The sequence below is a fragment of the Cynoglossus semilaevis genome, chromosome 2, assembly GCF_000523025.1.
Source record: "Cynoglossus semilaevis isolate Cse_v1.0 chromosome 2, Cse_v1.0, whole genome shotgun sequence".
NCBI lineage: Eukaryota > Metazoa > Chordata > Actinopteri > Pleuronectiformes > Cynoglossidae > Cynoglossus > Cynoglossus semilaevis.
In genome coordinates, this window is record NC_024308.1 from 9,477,639 (window position 1) to 9,500,227 (window position 22,589).

The window sequence follows — 22,589 nt, forward strand, 5'->3', positions numbered from 1 at the left end:
TGTGTGTGTGTGAATCAGCGCAGGACATGTGGGGCTGCGAGGCACTGCTCTCTACATCGGCAACACTCACAACAGACGACAAACAGACGACAAACAAAAAAGCTGTGAAAAACTGCATCTATTTTCACTCGCTTTCACACATACGCCGCCCACACATGAACAGTGACTCCCTCCAGTCTGGGCTAAAAATACCACGAGCACCGCCATAAATCAATGTAACAGTAAAAAAAAACTGCATGTGAGTGAGCGTGTGTGCTGTGTATGTGTGTGACTGCACATGGTTAGTCGTAATGTGGTGTGACTGTGATCACGTGACCAGTATGTAGGACACACACATCAGTGCTCTGAAGGTGTGAGCAGCAAAGACACACTACTTTATGACTGTCACATTAGAAAGGATCAATGGTGGACACCTCTATGTGTGTGTGTGTGTGTGTATCTGGCGCACATATGTCCTTGCCGCTGTCTGCACTGAGCCTGCAGCTGTCTCAGTGTCCCACTTCTCACACTTGACGTAGAGGACAACAGTGGACGTCATTCAGCGACTGATCCACTCCATCGTCCAACATTTCAAACCTGCAACTTCCAGTGGAATAAGTGCTGAGGAGCAGGATCAGTGTGTGTGAGAGCAGTGTTTCAACAGAGCACGGTGCAGTGAGAGATATTTCAGTTTGTCATTTTTGCCATTTTGCACTTATTTCCATGCAGGCTAATTAACAGTGGAGTTCCAACACGAGCTGACACCAGAATGTATTATTATCAGACTCCAGACTCCAGCTTTTGCTACCAAAGATAGAATCATCCGTTGCCTAGTTCAAGTTCAGTTGGTACTGCGTGTACTGGCTGAGGTGGAGGGTGGTGGTGGTGGTGGTGGTGGTGGGGTTAGGGGCAGGAACTGTGAATGAATTCCGCTCCTGATCCAACCCTGATACCTTACATGTGCAACTTGAAGTTAACAAATCTGAAATGTCTCAGGTCAACTGTGATGGAGATGAAGAAATATGTGATCTGTGGCTGCTGTTCAGAAAGTTAAAAATGGAGCAGCCGAGTAGCTATGGGTCAACAATGAGTGCACGAAGGAAATGCGGGGCAGAATTAATGTCTGTCTGTTCCTGCATGTCAGTTATTCTTTGTACATTCTGACTTCATTATTGCTGCAGTGTGAGGACAGTAATGTTGAGACTCCAAAATTGTCTTTGGGTGACTTTCACTCTGTCAAAGGAGTTCTCTGCTTCTTTCTGAACCTGAGACGGCGCTGGCAAAAGCACAGTGATAAATGTCAGAGAAGGAAGTAGAAATGAGGAGGAAGTTAGCTGTGACGACACACATACTGAAAGAGTAAAAACACAGAGTGGATGCCTGAACCTAAACCAAGTCAGTGTGTGTTGCCTAACAGAGAAGGCCACAGCTGTGCAGCAGACCTGCGTGTGTTTTTAAAGCAGAAGGAGATGTGGTGTGAGGGGGCACGCTGTATTTTTATGCAAGATAAAATATAATAGAAAAAAGATATGAATGCACTGACCTGAGGACTTCGTATTAATACTGCACGTAACTGTATGCAGCCTCAGTGGAAGCTTTGGGATGAACTTTAAAGCCTGAAATAAAATAAAAATGTTTTCTTGTTGGAATCTATAAAACAACAACATCCTCAGTGATAACACAGCTGAAAAGCTTTTCCTTCCCTCGACATCCAGCAGCTCAGCAGTGCGGCACAGCTGTACACCTCAGGTGTGTGTGCTCACTGCCCCCACTGAATGTGTGTGTGTGTGTGTGTGCCTTACACCAGATAAGGCAGAGGCAGATGCTGGATCAGAATTTTTCTATTTGCATAAAACATTTTTGTTCCTACATTTGTGTATGGTTTTCATCATAACTAATGTTTTGTTTATTTCTTCAACCTTGCTCGTGTTTATCCCTGTGGCATTGAAGGCCACACTGTGTGGAATTAAAGATGACACCCTGGAGAGAAAGCACTGAAGGTGTGGGAAATATACAGCATGAAGCAGCAGCACCTGGTATTACAGTATACTACTTATACTGCAGTAACTGCTGTGTCCAGATTCTAACTTGAGGAGTTTAGCTATTTTATTTTTATTTTTTTGTAGGAAAATTAAAAATTATATATATAATGTCAAACAGTTACTAAAGCTTGTCAGGATTCTTCTGTCAGAGCAGGGGTGTTGACCTGAGCCCATTTCTGATTTCAAGTCATGTTCTTTATTGATTTTAGAAAGTTCAGTTATTGATTAAAGAATTCAGGATTTGTTTGTTTGTTTGTTTCATACTCTCAGATTATTTGGCTTTATTCTGCATAGGAGCCATACTCTCAGATTATTTGGCTTTATTCTACATAGGAGCCAAATAATAAACACAGAAAAATGATTTTTCTATCATTAAAACATTGTAAATAACTGTACATGAATGAAATAAAATTTTAAAAAAAGTATTTATTTAGTTGGAAGGTATTAACCGCCCTAACCGGGATTTGAACTTGCCCAGGAGGTGAACCCTGGGGTTCCACACCAATGACAGAGACATTGCCTCTGGGCCAAAGCGCCACAGCCAAATAATAAACACAGAAAAAAGATTTTTCTATAATTAAAACATTGTAAATAGCTGTACATGAATGAAATACAATTTTAAAAAAAGTATTTATTTAGTATTTTGCAGTATTCCCCTTTTGTGGAAAGAAAAATAAAAAATAGTCCAATTGAAATTCACCTTGCTGTGTGTCCCCCTTCAGGAGTAAAGTCCCACAATGACCCTAAAGTGGTCACATTGCTAAAGGGTTTCCTAAAATTAGCCAGATAACTTTCAGCTTTTATTTAGCAACTCTGCTGTGGTTTATATTTAGAAATGAAAGGGAAGTGAGCTGATCACACACGTTTACAAGATGAATGGACGTATTAAAAACAAATGGTCAGGACTACAACATGATCAAAGCACTTTTCCAAACGCACAGCTTCGTTTTCCAAGTGTTTGAAGTGACTGGCTCATTGACGAGGCGCTGCTTGGACTCTTGCTGCCGAGAGAAATGAATGCAAGAGGTAACGCTCGCACTATCTGGCTGCGCTGCATCTCCCTCATCTACGTGGCTCTGGACGCCCACCAGCTTACACTTGAAAACTTCCGACTTGGTGTGAAACTCCTCCAACTGAACTGCTTCCTACCAGATGTGGTAAATCCTGCTGTAAGGTCGTCCATCACGCCCAGTGTCGGGTCAACACAGGCCAATTTTCTATCTTTAGTTTCAGTGATGCATAGGCAGGGAGTCAGGAAAGGTCTTGTTGGTAAATGAGGACGGAATTGGTGAGAGGAGAGCGAGTCTGGGTGAGTGAGCCTGCAAATGCTGGCGAAGCTCAGAGGGATAATAACAGTAATGGTTCATCAAAGTGTTATGGTTTTCTCTCTGCTCACACACTGCTGTCTCTATGCTGCTTTATAGGACAGTTAATGATGCAGCAACTCAGATCTGTGATGCAACATTGGCACCAGATGAAATGGCAATATCATTTTTTATGCACCACCTTAATCCAATGTGTGTAATTGATGGAATAAAGAAAGATAAACAATAGAGTGCAGCTAACTTTGTATTGCTCTCTGTTGTTTACCACAATATAAATTTTATAGGATAACAAGCGAATACAATTCCAAATACACTGGAATTTTATACGCCTGCTGTTGGTAATTGTTGGAAATCTTTATTTAGTTTTCGTTGGATTTATTTCTTTGTTGCAAGCCAGAACTCATAGATCTTACATTTATAAAATGGATGAAAGCATATGTTTTTGAATGAAACCTGTGATTCTGAAAATGGAATTTTTTTTTTAAAGGAATTCTATTCTTTTAACTATTCTTTTAAACTCTTTAACTTGGAAATCAGTAGAGTTTTATAAAAGAGCATAGAAACAATGAACATTATCCCTTAAATATCAGCGACAGTATGTGGTTAGCACACCTGCCTTACAGCAGAATCAGGAGTTGGCCCAATCAGTCCCTGGTCTGTTTGTATGATGTTTGCATGTTCTCCTTCTGTGTGTCTGGATTTTCTCTGAATCACTGAATCAACAATTCTCAACTCATGGATCACATCCCAAAAGTGAGTCGTGGATTAGTTTTCAATGGGCATAAAAAAAATTGAGGAAAAAAACAGCAGAGTCTCCCTTTCCCATTTTCTTATATTGAGGAGGATTAAAAGCCTCAGTGATAAGATAAACCCTTAGAGTTCTTTAGAAGACGCCTCCAAGACCTGAGGACATCACCGAAGTGTCTCAGTTCATCATGTAGTTGACAACGTGATGCGTTATCTCAGGTTTAAACTGCATCGTCTTTTCATTCATTAAATCTGACGGTGAGTCCCAGAGCAGGACCAGTTGAGGGCAGCGCCACTAAAGTGACTGTAATTCAAACCATTAATCATTATTAATACTAAAAGTTTGGTCAATTAATACCACCTTTTTAGGAAATATTAAATGTAGTTGTGCTGCGTTCCTGTTGGGCATTTCTCCACACACCTCAGGAAGGAAGACTTCTGATAATGCCAGAAAAACCTCAAAGGCCAGGGCTGAACAGCACCAGTATGTCAGAGACAATGTGTGTAGAAACTGCACATGTGTGTGTTAGAGAAGTTAAAAAGGAAATGATTTATAAAGCCTGCAGGAGAGCACTGGCAGAGTTCTTAGGAACAGTAAGTCCCTGAAGGATGTGAGGATTTGGCAGATCGACTGAGACGTGAAAAAAAAAAGAATTAGGACAGAATACAGATTGATTTCAGTCACACGTAGACGAAAAATTAGGGAAAAGGAAAACAGCAGGACTGGGAACACAGAAAAAAAGATGACAGGGCAGGAAGCTGAAGAGACAGACAGACACCAAGATGGACTGAGACAAGCTGGGGACGCACAGCATCCAAATGAAACAGCAAAGGAAAGAGAAGTGGAGCAACATTTGGAGCTATGCAAAAAAAGAATGCAGTAGAGTCTGGGGTGCAACGTGGAGAACTGAACATCTAAGTGGAATAAATTAGAAATGTGGGAGTTAGTGACATGCATCAAAGAAGGGGAGTGGAAGACGACAGGAATACTGATAAACAGGAGACAGGCGGAACAAACAAAGTCGCTCCTTTACATTACCTTATTTGGACTTTGGTTCAGTTCAAGAACCACAGAGGAAAATGTTGTAGAAAGAGATGTCTACAAATGAGGCAGATCAGGACACACTTCTCTGTCTCTGGGATTTATTGTAGTAAAGGTTTGTGACCGTGGCAGGTCCAACAACGAACATTAACCAACAAATCCCACCTTCTGATACATGCTGATCCTCTTTATAGACATAGACAAACAAGATGTTACATAACATAAGACTAGTAACCAGCTAAACATGTTCATTTGCCCAGGTCAGCTTGACCTGTTCTTGCCTGGGCCTGTCTTCCTGGTATTCTGAAACGGCCTTTACGTATTATTTTACCATATTTCTCCACCACAAAAGCAATGTGTCTGTGATCAAACTGATCCAGTTCAGAAAAGCCCAAAAAACCCAAAGTCCCACCCATCATTGCATCCACCCATCCATCCACCCATCCATCCATCCATCCATCCATCCATCCATCCATCCATCTCTCTGTGCCAATGGTCCTTTAGATTGCCATAGGTTTTCAGATTTCCTCCATCATCAACAGTGGGGGTAAACAAAGAGAGGACATGTTTACTCAACACAGCTCTTTAATTATGGTCTTTATTCTATTAGGCAACACTATTCTGTTTGACAATAGTGGTAAACATGTCCTGTTAAACCCACAAAATCTCTAATGATCATCAGGGAACAGAATGAATACATGTGACAGTCACAGCTCTAATGCTCTGTGACAGATGGAGATTGACTAGAAATAAAAATTTATTAACTCAATGAAAATCCAGTTTGAATCACGACTGCTTTTGTATGAAAGCGTTAATCCAAGACACTGGAAATCAAATAGGAAATAAAAGTCTACCTCTCCTCCAACTCAGTGGAAATATTGTACTTGGATGGACATGTAAATATAACAAAGGCGTATTAAATGTACCGGATCAATGTGCAATATGTGCAACACAAGACAAGCCAAAAATTCAATAATATCTTTCAAAAACCAGCCAGCCAGCCAAATATTTTACGACCCCCGCTAAGACAGAAAGGTTGCTACATTTCTCCAGAACAACAACGTGAAGCAATTCCTACTCCCCTCTCCCCCGACTCCCGCCCCCCCAACTCCCCCATCAATAAAACTGACTGAGTCAAACGCTTGGATTCACAGCTAATAGTCCCACTTGGTATAATGCTCACATTTTATGTGACCAAACACCATTATAGGTTCTAAAACACATTGCACTAAGATCACACGTACACACAGATCCACGCACACACACAAAGGCACATCCCTTTGAGAAGTTAAGACACAAACTTTCATTCACATCTGGATACCATCCGCTTCTCGTTTTCTCCACAAAGACCTTTAACAAGAGAAAGGACTTGAAAGCTGTTTTCACTAACATAAAGAACAAAAATTGAAACCCGAGAGAGAGAGACAGAGAGAGAGAGAGAGAGAGAGAGCAGCACATTGAATGTTGAGGGAGAATCAGGTTCTCCTGTTTTGTAAGTGAAATGGAGAAAATCTTCCTCTCTGTTCAGAGACAAGTTCTGCAGAGTTGAAGGGGCTGAATCTCTCACTGTGGAAGACTGACACAGCAGGGTCTTTGATACCTAAGACACTGGGACATTCAGAGGAAGACTCACACATGAACATATAAACTTTGAGCAGTCAGTGAGAGAACAGCCTGAGGTGAAGTCAAAAATGCCTGCAGGCGTTTTCCTTATACAGCAGCACATATAAAAGTGTTAAATGATGAAATCTGGATGATATCAAATACCCAACACAAGGATTCATGACCAAATAAATAAATGTATGGTGTCAGACAACCCAAAGACTAAAGCAGGAGTCTCAAACTTGTGGATCGGGGGCCATTTCCGGTCCATAAACCTCCGACATTTGGTCCAGGAGTATATGTAAATAATAAATTTTGTCCTTGAGGTCATTTTCTGTCAATTGACTTAAAATGATTTTCTTTGTTTGTTTATTAAAATGCTCTACTTGATTTAGGAATGAGAAAAAAACTATTACTACTAATCGGTGCTGCTGTTGTGTACTACGCACAAACACAAACAAACAAAAATACCAGCTTCTGCACACATGCCACGGACATCAGTGTGCGTGAGTAATTGTTTCTACCTGTGCTGATTTGAGTCAACGATGAGAACTGGAGTTCCATGCTCGGCAGTGTATGAGAAAGCTAATGGCCGACAGCTAATTGCAGCTGATTGTTCTTGCGTGGCTTTCTCTCTCATGCTAATATTTCACAGAACTTTCAGCTAGAAGGGCTTAGATGGGGCTGATAAACCTCACATTGGGCCACATGCTGCTGTTGTAACCACCAGTTAAGAGGACAGAGTGTTTCTGTTGTTTATCGTTCTTGTTAAAAAGTACTATCTGGCTGCTTGTCATATGTTGCCGTTTACAGAGAAAAGTTCTCCACTGCAGGAGTGAACGCGGTTCAGTTTTGATGTTTACTCTTTGAAGAGATGGGAACCTGCAACCTTTAATATTCTTTAATGTTTTAAAGATTCCTTGTGGGTTTGCAGTGGTGGTAGGAGGATCAGGAATGTTATCAGAGGTCCCAGGTTCTCCTCCTGTCCTGGTTGGCTGGCTGTGGTGTGTTGAGCAAAGCACCAACCTCCTCACTTCCAAGGTGCTCCTGAAAGCAGCGCTGCTCCCCGGGGCTGGGGTAAATGCAGAGGGTGAACTTTGTTGTGTGTAAATGTGTCTGAGACTAATTTCACTTCTTCTTCTTCTTCTTCTTCTTCCTAAAGGTCAAATGTCTGCAGTTACATGAGCTGACCTTTACCTGCAGTCCTACATTAGACCCTTTGATTAGGAAATCTGCTCTGCTAACATCTCTGAATGCAGCTGTGTCAAATTAAAGGACACTCACGTGCACTTTGATGTTACTGCTACCGTTCTGACCTACTAACTACTGCAAAAGGAAATAACCTTTGCTCAAAGCAGCAGTACACACCTTGACCAAAAATATGCCTGCGGACCCTGGAATGAGAACGTGAGATTACAACTCAGTGACACTTAGCGTTTCGTGTGACCTTACTATAAAACAAATAAATTCTTCAGCAGCTTCTTCTCTTCCTCTGCTCCATTTCCTAAGGGCGGCCTGTTCAGCACATTTATTCTGGCACAATCTGCTGGCCCAGCACCTTTTTTTTCATGGGCTATTTTTATCATGTTGTATATTTGCATCACAAAAGGAGGCAGGGCCTATAGCATAAAGAAGGGGAGGGGCTTAGATAAACGCTACAAAAATACACTTCAAAGATGCCTTTCAAAGCTGCAGACGGTGTGATGTTTGATACTTCGGTTGTAGCAGAGACTCTGGCATCACTTGGCCTGGCAGCATGTGGCTCCAACGCAGTATGTGTGTGTGCGTGTGTGTGTGTGTGTGTGTGTGCGTGTGTGTGTGTGTGTGTGTGTGCGTGTGTGTGTGTGTGTGTGTGTGCACGCAAGGGAGCGGGGGGTCTTTTTTATTTTAGAGCCTTTGAAGATGAAGATATGACATGTTCATCCATGTGCTGGAGCCAGGGCTTCTTCCTGGATTTCTGACTGATTCTCTCCTTAGATCAACAGGATGAACCCACATCTGGATGGCACTACAGGAGGCACAGATCCATACACTGTCCAGTAACATCTGCGCACACACAAACACACACACATGCACGTTCCCCTCTGTCCTTCAACTCCAGAGTGTTATTTTTTTATACCACATGCTTGAGCTTCTCCAAACACGTACACATGATCAGATTGCCATTTGTCATTTGCGCAGCTGCATAATTCATGCTGTGGTCCAGAGTGAGGTCTCCCAGGGTGCTCACCACCTGAAACAGCTGAGCTGCACTCCACTCATTACTAAGTGTCCATCAAGGTCTCATCTTGTATCTCGATTGGACAAACCTGGTTAAATAATCATGTGAAAAAGGCAGATGGAAACATGGATAACTGCCTAATTATAAACCCTGAAGAATATTGTAAGGATGACGGTGGTGTAAATATGTGGTGTTGGGTTTAATTCTCTTTGTTGTGTGGTTACTTAGAAACTCTGTGGTAAAAGTTTAGAAATAATTCTACTTTAGCAGAATCAGATAAAAAGTAATTCTATCCTCCTCTAGGGACATCTCAGTTTCCACATGCAAAGAATTAATGTTGGGTTTAATTCTCTTTGTTGTGTGGATACTTAGAAACTAAAAGTTTAGAAATAATTCTACTTTAGCAGAATCAGATAAAAAGTAATTCTATCCTCCTCTAGGGACATCTCAGTTTCCACATGCAAAGAATTAATAGCCACACACACACATACACACACACACACAAAAGTACCTGACTAAGGTCTACAGTACTTCAGAGCAGACAACAGAACTCTTTAACTCTGCTGCTCGACAAATAAAACCTTATTTATGATGACAGGATTATTAGGGAATGTCACTGTAGTATAATTACATTATCTACTAGCTAAAGTAAAGGGTATTTTTTAAAGTAATACTGCATTTACTGAGCAGATTCATTAATCCAGCTAATGGATGATTGATGTTCCAGTTTCTTCTCACAGTATATATTTGCTTAGTAGATGACTGAAAAATAACGTTCTTCTAGACCTTTCTCTTGTGTTTGGATATTTTTGTCAGATTTGAACAGTGCCAGATTTCAACTATTGCATTATCGGACTAGCAGTAAACAGTACAGACCCAGTTTACAGTGACGTACATCAACACAATAGCATATACCAAAGGTTTTATTGATAGCCCACATGCCGTTATTTACATTTTTCATCACCAGGAACTACTTTATGGCATTCACCGTCACACGTCATGTCTTCAGTTGATTGGTTCTAAAGAGGCTTAGATGAGACTTGATGATGATGATGATGATACATGAAAAGTGTAGTATGTATGAGTAAGACCCAAATACTTTTGTGCCATTTAACTCATTCATCTAATGAAGGCATCACATTAGTCTAAAATGTTTTTTAAAAAATCATTGAAATACAACATTTATCATACATCTGGGAAATAATTTATATCTGGAAACATAAATGATAAACATAGATCATTGATAAAGGGATATCTTCAGGAGGACTTTTCCATCATTTTCCATGAGAATTTAGTTTAAAGTTTCAATATCAATAATAATCTGATTTACCATGTTGATGCAATTCCCCACAGGTCTATTACCAAATTAAACCACCTTATGTAGGTCACTATGCCTCCTTGAACCAACAGGAATTCACACCCACCATTTTGCGCATACATACGTACAGTGTATACATACATTAACACTAACGACAGGAGGGGTGGGGGAGAAGGGGAGAGAAACAGAGAGGGAGAGCTGTGGAGGAAGCAGGAGACGACACTAACCTCTTTATGTCATTCAGATTTAATCAATGCAAAGAAAAAATGTACTGTACTGCGACAAACAAAAAAGAGCACAACAAGGAAATACTTCTTCTTGTGTTACTGGCAAAATTAAGTTATTTAGTTATATTTTAAAGACAATGGCACCAAACCACATTAAAATAAATATTAATAAAGTATAAATAAGTCAATTTAAAAGCCAAGCAAAGCCATCTTGTGATAATGTCTTTTGTATCATGTGTGTTTGTCTCTGAGTCGCTATGACATCTTCGTTCCATTTTGATCCATCCAACCTTCACTGAAGGACAAACTGGCCAAGGGATAGAAACTGAAGGAAACACAGTCAAGAGTGAAATCTTCTGTGAGGACCTCCTTGAGATGTCCTTATCAACTATTCAACTAAATAAGAGCAAACTGGGACAGACGTGTATTTTTACATAAGCAGAACCACTCAAAGGCAAAGAGCACCGGGTCCATAAATAGAAGCTGGAGGCACGCTGTTACTAAACGCTGTTCACTTTCATGACGGACATCTGCTGCTCATAGGTGTATACATAAATAATGGAACAGTGAAGCTGGGCTGTAAAGCACCATGAACTCAGCCCTGTCCCCCACAGGCTTTAAGGCTCTCTGCTGCCTGGAGCCTCTCTTTAAGAGCTTTGCTGCTAATGTAAGCAGACTGGGGACCGTCCTCTTTGATGACCCAGGTATGTTTCAGTGTTTATATTCCCCATTTATAGACCTGTTAGAGTCAGGTTACATTACCTAAAACCTAATCCAAACAATAATTTTGACAATGGAAAACACTATTATAGTTTATGATTAGATTCTCATTTAAAATCCAGGAAAACCCATTTCCCTGTATTCTTCTTCATCCTTTTTTCCCCTCTTGCTGATATCCTCTACGACAACACCAGTTTAGGATTAGAGCAAACAGATGGTATTAGGTCCATCATTGATAAAACAGACACAAAATCAACCAACCGTTATCTGCCTCTGCCCTGTGGGCTTTTGGCTATGATGGGGAATGAAATCTAAGCTACAGAGCAGTGAAGAAACTCACAGTGACAGTGAGTGGGAAACAGTGTGTGACCTACCTAGAAGCAGCAATCAATGGCGGAAACAGGAGCAGAAGGAGGATGTTTTTCTCAATGTCTAATCAGTGCCTTCTGGAGCTAAGGCAGACAGCAGTCGTTTACCACACTTCCATTCCCACTTCTTCAATGGTTTTTAATTATAACCGGCATTGTTTAAGTGGGGTTTTACTTTCTGAATTCATCCTGAACTGTACAGTAACTTTTCATAACAATTCATAAATTAAATGTCTCAAAGACAAGTGCATGTAGCAAAATAAATGGAATGAATCTACACAGAAAAAAACAGTCACAGTTTTAAAAAAAACTTCACTATGTAATAAAAACCAACCATATTGTATATATTTTTAATTTTTCCACTGGGTCATAACCTGACATCCTGCAGTTCAGAACTGGCATTATCTTATTTGTCATTAACTCACCCTGTAATATACCACCCTTTGTTTACAACTGATTTTCATAAGATTTCAAGACCATTGAATCCTTCTTCTGTACTTCCTGTTTCTGTATGGACAGCACAGACACTCTCTGTGTTAGGGTTGGCTTTATCTCAAGAAGAGAGCTTAGTTGCTAGTAGCTGCTTGGAGCTTAAATGTCTGTGGGAACAAACGACACAGTGAGCTCCTCTCCTCTCCTCTCTTCTATTCTCCTCTCCTTTCACCATGCCTGCTTCTTCTTCTCTCCCCTCCCTCCTTTTCCTCTACTCTCTTTTTTCTCAACCTTCTTTCCTCTTCTCATCCTCCATTCCTACTTTCTTTCTCTCTTAGAATACACTAAATAAAGATCATTTCACAGTGCAAGAACTGTTTACTTTCAAACATAAATCCTTATTACTTTAGAGATGGTTAAATGTCTGTGAACGTTTTTGTTTCATTTGACAGGTCGTGAAAACAACAAGAATGATGTTAATATTCATTTGTATTGTAACAAGAGCATCAAAAGCTGTTTTTCAGAAGGCTCACAATACTGGCTTGTTCATTATACAATGCAACTTCCTGTGGCGACACCATGGCTCTAAATCAACAAACAAAGTGACCAGTTCTATAAGATTCAGATTTCATTTAACTCGGAAAAAAGACAAAAAAAAAAAAAAAAACCAACTGAAACAATAAAAGTATTGAAGTTTTCATGTACATAACAGTAAAGTATTGTCATGGAAAAGATGTGTTACAATTTTTTTAGAGGCAAAGACTACTACTATTGTCTATTGTCATGGTCTGGCAGCTTATTCAATGAGCAACAAAGTACTTCGTAACGTTCCACATGACAGGCTATCTATCTATCTATCTATCTATCTATCTATCTATCTATCTATCTATCTATCTATCTATCTATCTATCTATCTATCTATCTATCTATCTGTCTATAATACATAATTTGATAATAATAATATTCATATATAGTATATTAAAGTACAAAATGTGTTCTTAATTATATATTAATATTATTAGTATTATTAATAATAATATTATAGCTACATCGTGCAAAAGACAAAATAATACGTCATTATTTCAATGCAGTACAACACAGTGGAACTAACGAAAAACATCACCATTTACAACTAAAAAAAAAACGACTTCCAATTCATGTCAGACATTAATTGTTGAAACTTCACACCTTGAGACCCTGATTTTTCACTATTATTCTCGCGTTTTAGACAGTATTATTGCTATAGTAACAAGGAACGGCTGTGCTGACGTATTAATTCTGCGACGCGTGTTGTCCACGTCACCGCAGAGAGACACTGTGTATGTGTAGTTGTCAGTTTGTTGCAGGTGATATTCATGTCGTGTCTGTAATATTTTTTCTCCTTAGCCTTATCTGAAAACCGACGACATGTTGACAGCGGAGGACTTTTTGCGATTTCCGCTCCAGATATGGGAGAAGGTGCTGTCAAAGGTAAAGAAAGCTGTTGTTTTTATGGATGACAAGTGCGCAGAGAGTCTTCACTGGAGTGGTGGAGCTGCAGCTTTACTGGAGGCAGGAGCCAGGAACATAAAACAACTGTCCAGCTTCGAAGCCTGCGCTAAGAACGAGCCTAAAGCCGTGTTTGTTGTTAGCACTTTGCTTAAGGGGAGAACGGTGGACATAATTAAAGACATCATATCCCTCAGTCACTTCCAGTACTGTGTCGTCGTCACCACTGTCCCCCACTCTGTCCACCTTCTCGCCAACAATGTGTCAGGAGACCTGGATGGAACCCCAGTGTTTGAGCAGTTTGAAGAAAAGCTGTGTGAGTGGATGGGAAATATGAACTACACAGCTGAAGTCATGCACGTCCCTGTGGTTCTCACTCCTGTATCACAACAGTTACTTCTGACCCCCACGTTTGCCCACCTTTTCCCACTGTTGTCTCATGACCTGGGAGAAATAAATGCAAAACGGCCAGAGAAGAAAAAATTTGGGAGCCTGACAGATGTAGACATGAACTCCCTTCCCGCTGAGCTACAGATTGAAATAAAGTCTTTGGCTTCAGCCTTAAACACAATGTTTGAAGCAACAGGTACCAGGGAGGAGAGCTTCGCTGTTGGACCAATGAGTCGGTTCATAGCCGCTGAGCTGGCCAATCACCATCAGGCCAAGAATCGAAGAAAAACAGCCCCTAATAAAGCCTCTGTCATCTTTGTGGACCGAACAATGGATATTACAGGTGAAGGCTCCTGTTTAGTAACTATAGCTTAAACTACAAAACGAAACATCACATGTTCATCAAACTACTGAAAACATTTATTGATACTAACAACCTGGGAATTTATTAAGTTACAAATGATATTTTGATTACTTTCAGGAGCCGTTGGTCATCATGGTGACAACCTGGCTGAGAAGATTCTGACTGTGCTCAAACCATTGCCAGGTCATGTGACGGATATACAGGTGGACATGCTGGAACTCACCACTCTACAGCGCACCCCGCACTCCCAGAACATCCTCGCACCAGGCTGTCTCGCACAAACCCAGTGAGTGAATCCTGTCCACTTACAGCTTTATATATAGTATATACAGTTTTACTGAAGACCAAATATGAGCTAATTTTAAAATCTGTAATTTGTCTTTGTGTCTGTGAAATCTTACATCTCTATTACAGTTCTGTGGTCTAAACATCTACATCTAACATAGTTTACCTCCAAGTATTGCTGTTCTACAGATTATATTCAAATTTTGCAAATAAATGCAAAACATCCCAAATGCCACTTGTGTGCAGAGCAGGCAGCATGAATCTGCACGTCCTCCATACAAAAGTCAAGCCAAATCTTGAAAAAATGTACTTGCTTTTTGTATAGTGTGTTTTGTGACTACCCCAGTTTATTGCTTCCTAATACTCTACCACTCTCCACAATATGTATGTGTTTTTATGAGGTGAAGTTGTACCAGCATCCTATGTAGGAGAGGGTTAGCATGCTGCTGGCTAACCCTAAAGCAGCAATTAGTTTGACAACTGACATTTAGTTTAATGTCCATCTTAAGTTGGACTTCTCAACTTCTCTTCAGACTTGTTGCACAAGTTAGGGGCACAGGAACCAATTTTCATCATCGTTTCAGTCACACAACTGAAGAGAAATCATGGGAAATGTTTCATGATTACTTATTGAGAGTAAAATTTTACACTAAAGAACACTTTAGTTTATGTATAAGTTTATGTATACGTTAATTAATTAAATACGTCTATCAATCCCCAAAAATATTGTAAATGGCAAGTCGCACATAGGTACCTAAGAATTGGAATCGGAAAGAAAGTGTCAGTGTCGGTGAGTCTATATCAAACACTCCTTTCTAGGATGATCATGAAGATAAAATAGTTATTTGTCTCAGCTCAGATAGTGAGGTCCCAGCAGCAGTAGTCCCAATCACTGGTCCTAAACTTCTAACCAAAGAAAACATATATAAAGTCAGTTGGGTTCTTATCAGTGAGCTTCAGATATTGTAAGTCCTATCAGTTGCTGGGTCACAAACACATGGAACTAATGCATTGGCTGCTGTGTTTGTATGGAGTATGCGTCTGATCAAGGACACTGCAGTCAGTGGCGATGTTATTGTCTCTGCTATCTCAGAACAAAGGGTTGAGTTCAGCCTTATCACAAAAGTTTAGGAGATTGAAGTGCTGCCGATGCACTGGGGAAAAAGAATCCCAGACTTCCGTCTTCATCCAAATCTATTTAAAAGTATAGCTCACATTAAAGGGTAATGTCTATTACGCTAATGTCTCCAAACCAGGACTCTTGGAGTGCTTTGTTTCTGAATGCACAAATCTCATCCTATTCAACAGAAATATCCAGAAGGAAATGTTTTTCAAAAGGACTGCGCATGATGTGAGCTGTTCAAAGCACGAGGCTCCTGGTGGTTTAGTTGTCTATATAATGAGTCCTCTCCCACTAGATGTTTATACACCTATGATTTGTCAGGTTATTTTTAGCCCAAACCCACAGTGTATTTGTGAGGTTTTGTTTTTGCGGCTGAAACCTTTAAATATTAGTTACAGAACGAAGTCAACCTCTGGATTTTTTCCTTTTGTAATCGCACGATATTTTTGTAGATTACTGTTTCCTTAGCATTATGTGGGGGTTGTTGATCCAAGCTCTGCTGACAGGACATCACACTTTCTCTGCAATTACTGTCACATTGTCTCCCAGAACCTGCCGTAAATTCCTGTATCCTATAACCTATGGACATTGGCTTTGTGGTTTTAAATAATGCTAAATAGACTTTCTGCACAAGCTAATGACACACACTTCACACGGTTAGGTTTTATGGCGTCTCTCCCTCGCAGCTAACCAGGAAGCAGTGTGCACATGTAAAAGGATGTTGAGTGAAAGTGGCAACGGCAGTGTCCTTTTGTACGCCCGCTTAAATGTCTGTGGTCAGGTTTCTTATGCAGTCCAGTCAGTATAATTTGTAGTGCTTGGCTGCACAACCCTTTTGATCTGTAGACAGACTCGTACCCCACTGGCAGAGGGCATGAAGTTTCCTTCAGTTTCAGACTGAACCCTGCACCACCATCGTCTGGCTGACTTGGACACTGATCCTGTGGTAGGCAATGTGCATGTGGGTAGAAGTGAGTACGGGTGGCCAAGGTGCTCTGGGTTCAGTCCTCAGGAGCTGCTGAGCGTGAGCCAGCCAGAGTTACTGACCGCACCCTGCCATGAGAAAACACTGCAAGGCTGCCATCGCCTCAGATCTGCCCTGCAGATTCTGCCTATGTACCACTGAGGAGGGACAACACCTATTTCTGTCCCAGCTGGGAAACATGACCGTGAATAATACGCTTTGCATATGTATTCCAGTTCAGACCATAAAGCAATAGTAGAGTTGCAGAGATGGTAGTTTGTTGATGAGAAAGCAAATCACAGACAACTATAGACTGGGACCCTGTCTTTAACTAACCACCAATGAAGGAAGGGTAATGAAAACTTTTTGTGGTGGTTCCTTCTGTAGTAGCGATTGTTTTGTTTCTATATGTGGAGGCACTGTTCAATCGCAATTCTCATGAATCTAGGCTTCACAGAGTTTTCTAATAGGTACAGCACTTGTTTACAAACTCAGCTGAGGTTTTACATAGCAAAAAGCAAAAGAGGAAACATTGCTCTGGCCATGAACATGTTTAAAAAATACTATTACAAGACCTCTGCAACATGAACCATTTGCTTATTAGACTAGAGGTGTCCAAATTTTTTTGGCATGGAGCTACTTTCATATTACTAGGCTAAAATGATCTACCTACTTCGATTATATTAAATATATTTACTCATATCAACTGAATATACTTTGTATATACACATTATGTTGAGGTACTTTGAATAAAAGCGTGTAGCTATCTAAATCTCATTAGGTTACTACAAGTACTCCCTTTTTGATCTCCCAATAGATCGCATGGGCTCCCCTGCGTTGGACAATAGTACATGCCTTTGAGTCAGTCATCATGTAGAGGTATGTCGCTACCAATTGGTTTTACAGGTTTCTGTTGCATACTACTTGTAATAATAATTTGAGCAAAAAAATCAATTGTCTCTCCTCAAGCAGAAAAACAACTCATTTTAAAGACCATCTCATTTTTCACCGCTGGCACTGGGCAGTTTTTTTAATATCAGTGGTATGTTTTGAAAAATACTGACTCTGTTATTTTTAAACAACCTGCCATTAACTGGAACATAATGTTAGCTCTCACACAGGTCTGTCTGTTATTCACGAACTGAGGGTTTGTTTGAAGCTGCGTTGTACAGTTGCACAAAGGAAGTTGGCGTTTTTAAATGAACAAAATTTTATGGCCATGTTTATTTTAGCAAAGTTAATGCAAGTCTGTCTGCACAGGTAAAACCTGAGATGATTGAGGATAAAAAAAGATAAGTATTTGGATAATGACCAAATGTTGTTTTGCATTTTTTTTGAGCTTTTCAGCACTAATCACATTTTATAATTTTCAATCTAATGGAGTGAATGAATGAAAAACTCTGGATACACACTAAATGAAAAAAATTGATTACACAATAGAAAACAACGTAAAAATGTATATTGAAAACCTATATGTATGAAACAGTCTCTAATTTACTGTAATAAAACCTGAGAATGAAATAGAATTCAACACATTAAGACAATATTTCACATTTGTCAGTCAAAAATATTGCACACAAGAAGATTCCATGGTGCTTCAGTCATTTTCCATCCAAATAGTTGTTATCAGTTAGTTTCTCATAGAAAGTGCAGCAGAGTTGGAGGCTTAGCCACAGATGTTTCAGATTTCCAGACCAGGATCCTCTGGTCCTTTCTTTTTAATATTGTCTCCCTGTTTATTTGCAACTTTTTAGTTTCTCTACTTAATTGCGTATGTATATAGTCTGGATACTCACAGTACTTCATTTATTCTAATGTATTCTAATGTTGTTCTATTTATTAATATTTCTCTATTAAACATATGTGGTACATTAAGTGGTGCAGGAAAGTCGGTAGAAGATTGCATGTTCACGGAGTAATAACTTAATAAATACTAAATAAGCTCTGACCAAGTGAAGTTCCTGTTACATCTTTGTTGGTGTTTAGTTTCTTCCGTCCACCCCCTTAGTTCCCGCTGAACTCCTCGGTTCATTTTTTTCACTCCATAAATCTGCTGGGTCATTTGTCCTTTTATCCAGGACACAACACTCAAGGCCAGGTCTGGTTTTGGTCCACTCCCCTCCTCCCTACTAATGTCATGTTCACTGCTACACAAGGATGTTTACAGGAAACCAGCTTGCTTTCTGTCCCATTTAAACACTACATAAATGACTTTACGGGAGGATGAGGCCGACCCTGCACAGAACTGTAATTTTGCACGAAAGCCTGTTAAAAAATAAAACAGATAATGTGAGTCATCTGCATTAGGACGCAAATACAGACGAGATTTGCAGTGTGACACAGAGTTCTCTTGATTTAATTAAGGTTGCTCTAACATGCTCCAAGGAGTTCTGTTGTTTGCAGATGTGTCATGTTGTACAGATGTTGTTAAACCCAAAAAACTGTTTAGGGCAATTATAAGCTGTGATCTGTAGTAGTTTGCTAAGTGTTTGAATACGCAGAGAAAAGTTGAGTCAAAGTTAGTTGTCATTGAACTATGAGATGAACCTTTTTGATTATATAATAGCAAGTAAAGTTTCACATTTAAAAAAATATTTATTATTATTATGATGATTGTTGCTGATGTTGTTGTTTTATTATAATTATTATTATCATAAATAAGACACAGTGCATAGTTCAGGGTTGTTAGTTTGTGTTAAAGTACATGAGCCTGTTAAAGAAACTTCCTCCCTTTCCGTTAGTTTAGTGTGTGTACTATAATTTGGATGTGACTCATAAAACATATAACTTTTCCATGTAGTCACAGTTAAAAAAAATAAATAAATACAAAGTTGTAATAAGGGAAGTGGGGAAAGGGTGAAACCAAATACAGAGTAAATTCATGAAAGCCTGAGTCAGACTGTTCGAGCCATTCTTTTCTGCTGTATCACACACTTCCAGGAAAACTGCCCCCTCCTCATCCTCACATCATTAATGACTTGGACGGGGCCAGAGGTATTTCATCGCTTAAACAGGCACATATGTGTGTGATTTGTCATGTAGTGCATGCAGTTTTTACATACATACAGAGGTTAGAGCTCCAGTGTTTGCATCCGACTGTGTTTTCCAGAGAGCGTCGTTCATTAAATGTCTTGTGTTCATATGTTTGGTTTGGTCACAAAACGGCCAAACTTTCTACTCATGCTTAACCAGGCTGTCCAAGCATATCAGAGGGGACGCCAACTGTGATGTATACAAGTCAGGAACAACAGTGCCCCCTTCAGTCTGCGTCTGAGCACCCCTCCCCAAAGACAGAGCCATACTGCACTTAAGGCTCGCACATGGCCACGCACACGCGACCTACAACACTGGCCCCTCCCCTATTTTAAAGATGGGTGGTTGCTCAACAAGCTCTCTGGCTGGTTGTAGACCCTGTCTCACACCCTTTCACTATAAACCCCGTCCCCTCACCCAGCTGAAACCCCGGCCGATCTCTGACCAAATGGCCCGAGGAAGGCGTCATGGGACTGAGCTTTCAGAGAGCTCTGTGGGCAAACGGCCAAACGAGAAACATATTTTATTCACAGTTTGCTTTTGGCTTCAGTCTTCCAAGAACACACACGGATGTACAGTGTTTTGTGTGTGTACATACTGTATGCATCCTCTGTCCCAGCTGCTTTAGTGGTCCATGTCATGTGACAGCATCATTTGGCTTTCCAGCAGTGATGGATATGTTGGATTGATCAGTTCAAATGATTGTGAAAGAGTTTGAATGCATTGAAGATTATGTTATGATGGATTTTCCTAAGGAGTAACACCCATGGTTCAGCACTTGAGCAATAGCTGCAGTACTTCATGTGCACATCTTAATCACCGTTTAAGTAAACAAACATAGTTACATGAAGTCTCAGATTTATTCTCCTACAAAAAAAGAGGAAAGTTGGTAAAACTGTATCAGATTTTACAACATTGTCTTGACGCTGGTGTTTTCTGGTCTTTGTGTCTGCTTCTATTGTGAAGATGGCGGGCGTCCCAATGTGAGCCCCTCTCCTCCCCATCTAGCCCCAGCCCAAAGTCTGGAACGGATTACATCTGATATTAAACACATGGCAGCAGTTAGAAAGCAGAAAAGGCGAGAGAAGAAAAAAGTTTCTTTTTTTTAAGAAAAAAACAAAAAAAAAAACAGTCGATTTGTCAACGAGCTCCCTCCTCCCTCGGTCCACTTTTTTTTCTCTTTGTCTAATTTTCTTTTCACTTTCTGGTTTCTCCTGAGTGTACGTGAATAATGTTATGTCCCCTTGTCACTGCAGCTTTAAAGGCTAGAGACAATAATGTTGAATGTCAGTTCACTTTGAATCCAACAAATACAAAGTTAATGTCTTCAACAGTTCAATGTAACACATGACCGTTCATGAAACTGTGATGTTAACAAGTCACTTGTTGAGACGTTTGTCAGCTCAGAAGTATGTAATTGTATCATGAAAATACTTAAGGAGATCTATTTTCATGGCAGAGGTTAATACTCTTACACTCATGCCTTGTCCTCCATCTCCCTTGAGAGATGTTGCATAACCTAGTGGATAATGAGACAAGAGACTCAGATGCTATCAGGAGAAACCCAGGTCCCCCCACTGTCCCGTTGCGTTGTTGACGTAGTTCTCAGCAGCCTGGAGGAATGAGGAAGTATTTAAGCTACATTGAGAACATTCCTTATCTTCTTTTCACTAATTTCTGCTTATTCCTGTTGGGCGTCCCATAGGGGAGTCGCCATACTCAGCAGTGGACTCTTGTGCCTTCCATCACGTCCATGCTTGTTGTCATTTGGTGTTGACTTTCTCAGAAAAAAAAGCAAAAACAAAGAGAAACTGTTTTTGACTGTTAGCTGGTTATAAATGTCCTGCATTCCACCAGAAGCAAATTCAATATCTTCCAGAAAATATGTATTGTTAACTTTGTGTGTTACCGTAACAACCGTTATATATGTGCAAATACATCACTGTTTTTAGATTGCTGTCACAGTTTTTTTTTCTGCAATAGTTAATTTCTCATTTCAGTTGTTTATTTATTTGATTGACCTGCAGTATTTCATAGTAACTTTTTTCTTTAAACTCAAAAGATATACTTCTTATTTTGTCTTATTCTGTGTTGTTGGGAGTTTTTTTTTTCATGATGACATGATTGTTCTCCTTCTCAGGTCACCTGTAGCACAGTCCCTGTGGGAGGCCATGCTGACCAGTAAACATAAAGAGGGAGTGATGGAGGTCCGAAGACATTTGGTGGAAGCGGCCAGTAAAGAGAAGCTGCCCATCAAGATGACTATGGGTATGAAACAGAACGACATATGTTTAGAAAAACACAAACCTGTTCGCAACAAGTGCTATGTTTAGTGAACATGTGAGTCAATCTCTGAGTTCCTGGAGAGAAGGTTGATTGAGTGTTGTGGGCTTTTGGTGGAGAGCTCTAGCGCCTCCTACCGAGATTTGTACTCTCTTCAGCAAATTTGCCTATGTGGCCACAGAGGAAATCCGAACCACATGTTGGCTCTCTGACACACTTTCAAACGCACGCACACATACACATGTTCTCTTTGCACACATGCTGCTTACGAAAACTTTTGTTGTCAGTTAATGGAGCGGGGGGCTGCATTCAAGGATAAAAATATGTGTAGGCACGCGAAAATAAAGTCATTGCATGCACAAGTATACAGTGGCCTCATGCTTGTTCACCTTTAAGATTCTCCATGAGTCACAGATGTACTGTTTTTTCATACACAAACACACACACTCAGTTAATGTGCAGGTTAGCATCTGGCAGAGAGAGGATGTTAAGAGGGAGGGGCTGTGCGGTTCCCTTTGCTCCTATAATCTGAGAGAGGGTAAGGAAGGTCTTGTTTCTCTTAACAAGCACGTTGTAATATGTTTGAGGTCACACACGTATGCACACACACACCTCAAACACTCATGCCAAGCAACT

The 22,589-nt window shown here is 40.2% G+C and overlaps 1 protein-coding gene across 2 annotated transcripts in view; it reads left to right on the plus strand.

The window, feature by feature from the left end:
* Positions 1–13,430: 13,430 nt before the first annotated feature.
* The window catches only part of scfd2 (sec1 family domain containing 2), an 89,421-nt gene continuing 80,262 nt past the window's right edge, over positions 13,431–22,589 (plus strand). For both annotated transcript variants that reach the window (XM_008336239.3, XM_008336231.3), the window contains exons 1-3: positions 13,431–14,244; positions 14,383–14,551; positions 21,811–21,938. In XM_008336239.3, the coding sequence (XP_008334461.1) occupies positions 13,431–14,244; positions 14,383–14,551; positions 21,811–21,938 (1,111 nt within the window). The remainder of the gene's footprint in view (positions 14,245–14,382; positions 14,552–21,810; positions 21,939–22,589) is intronic.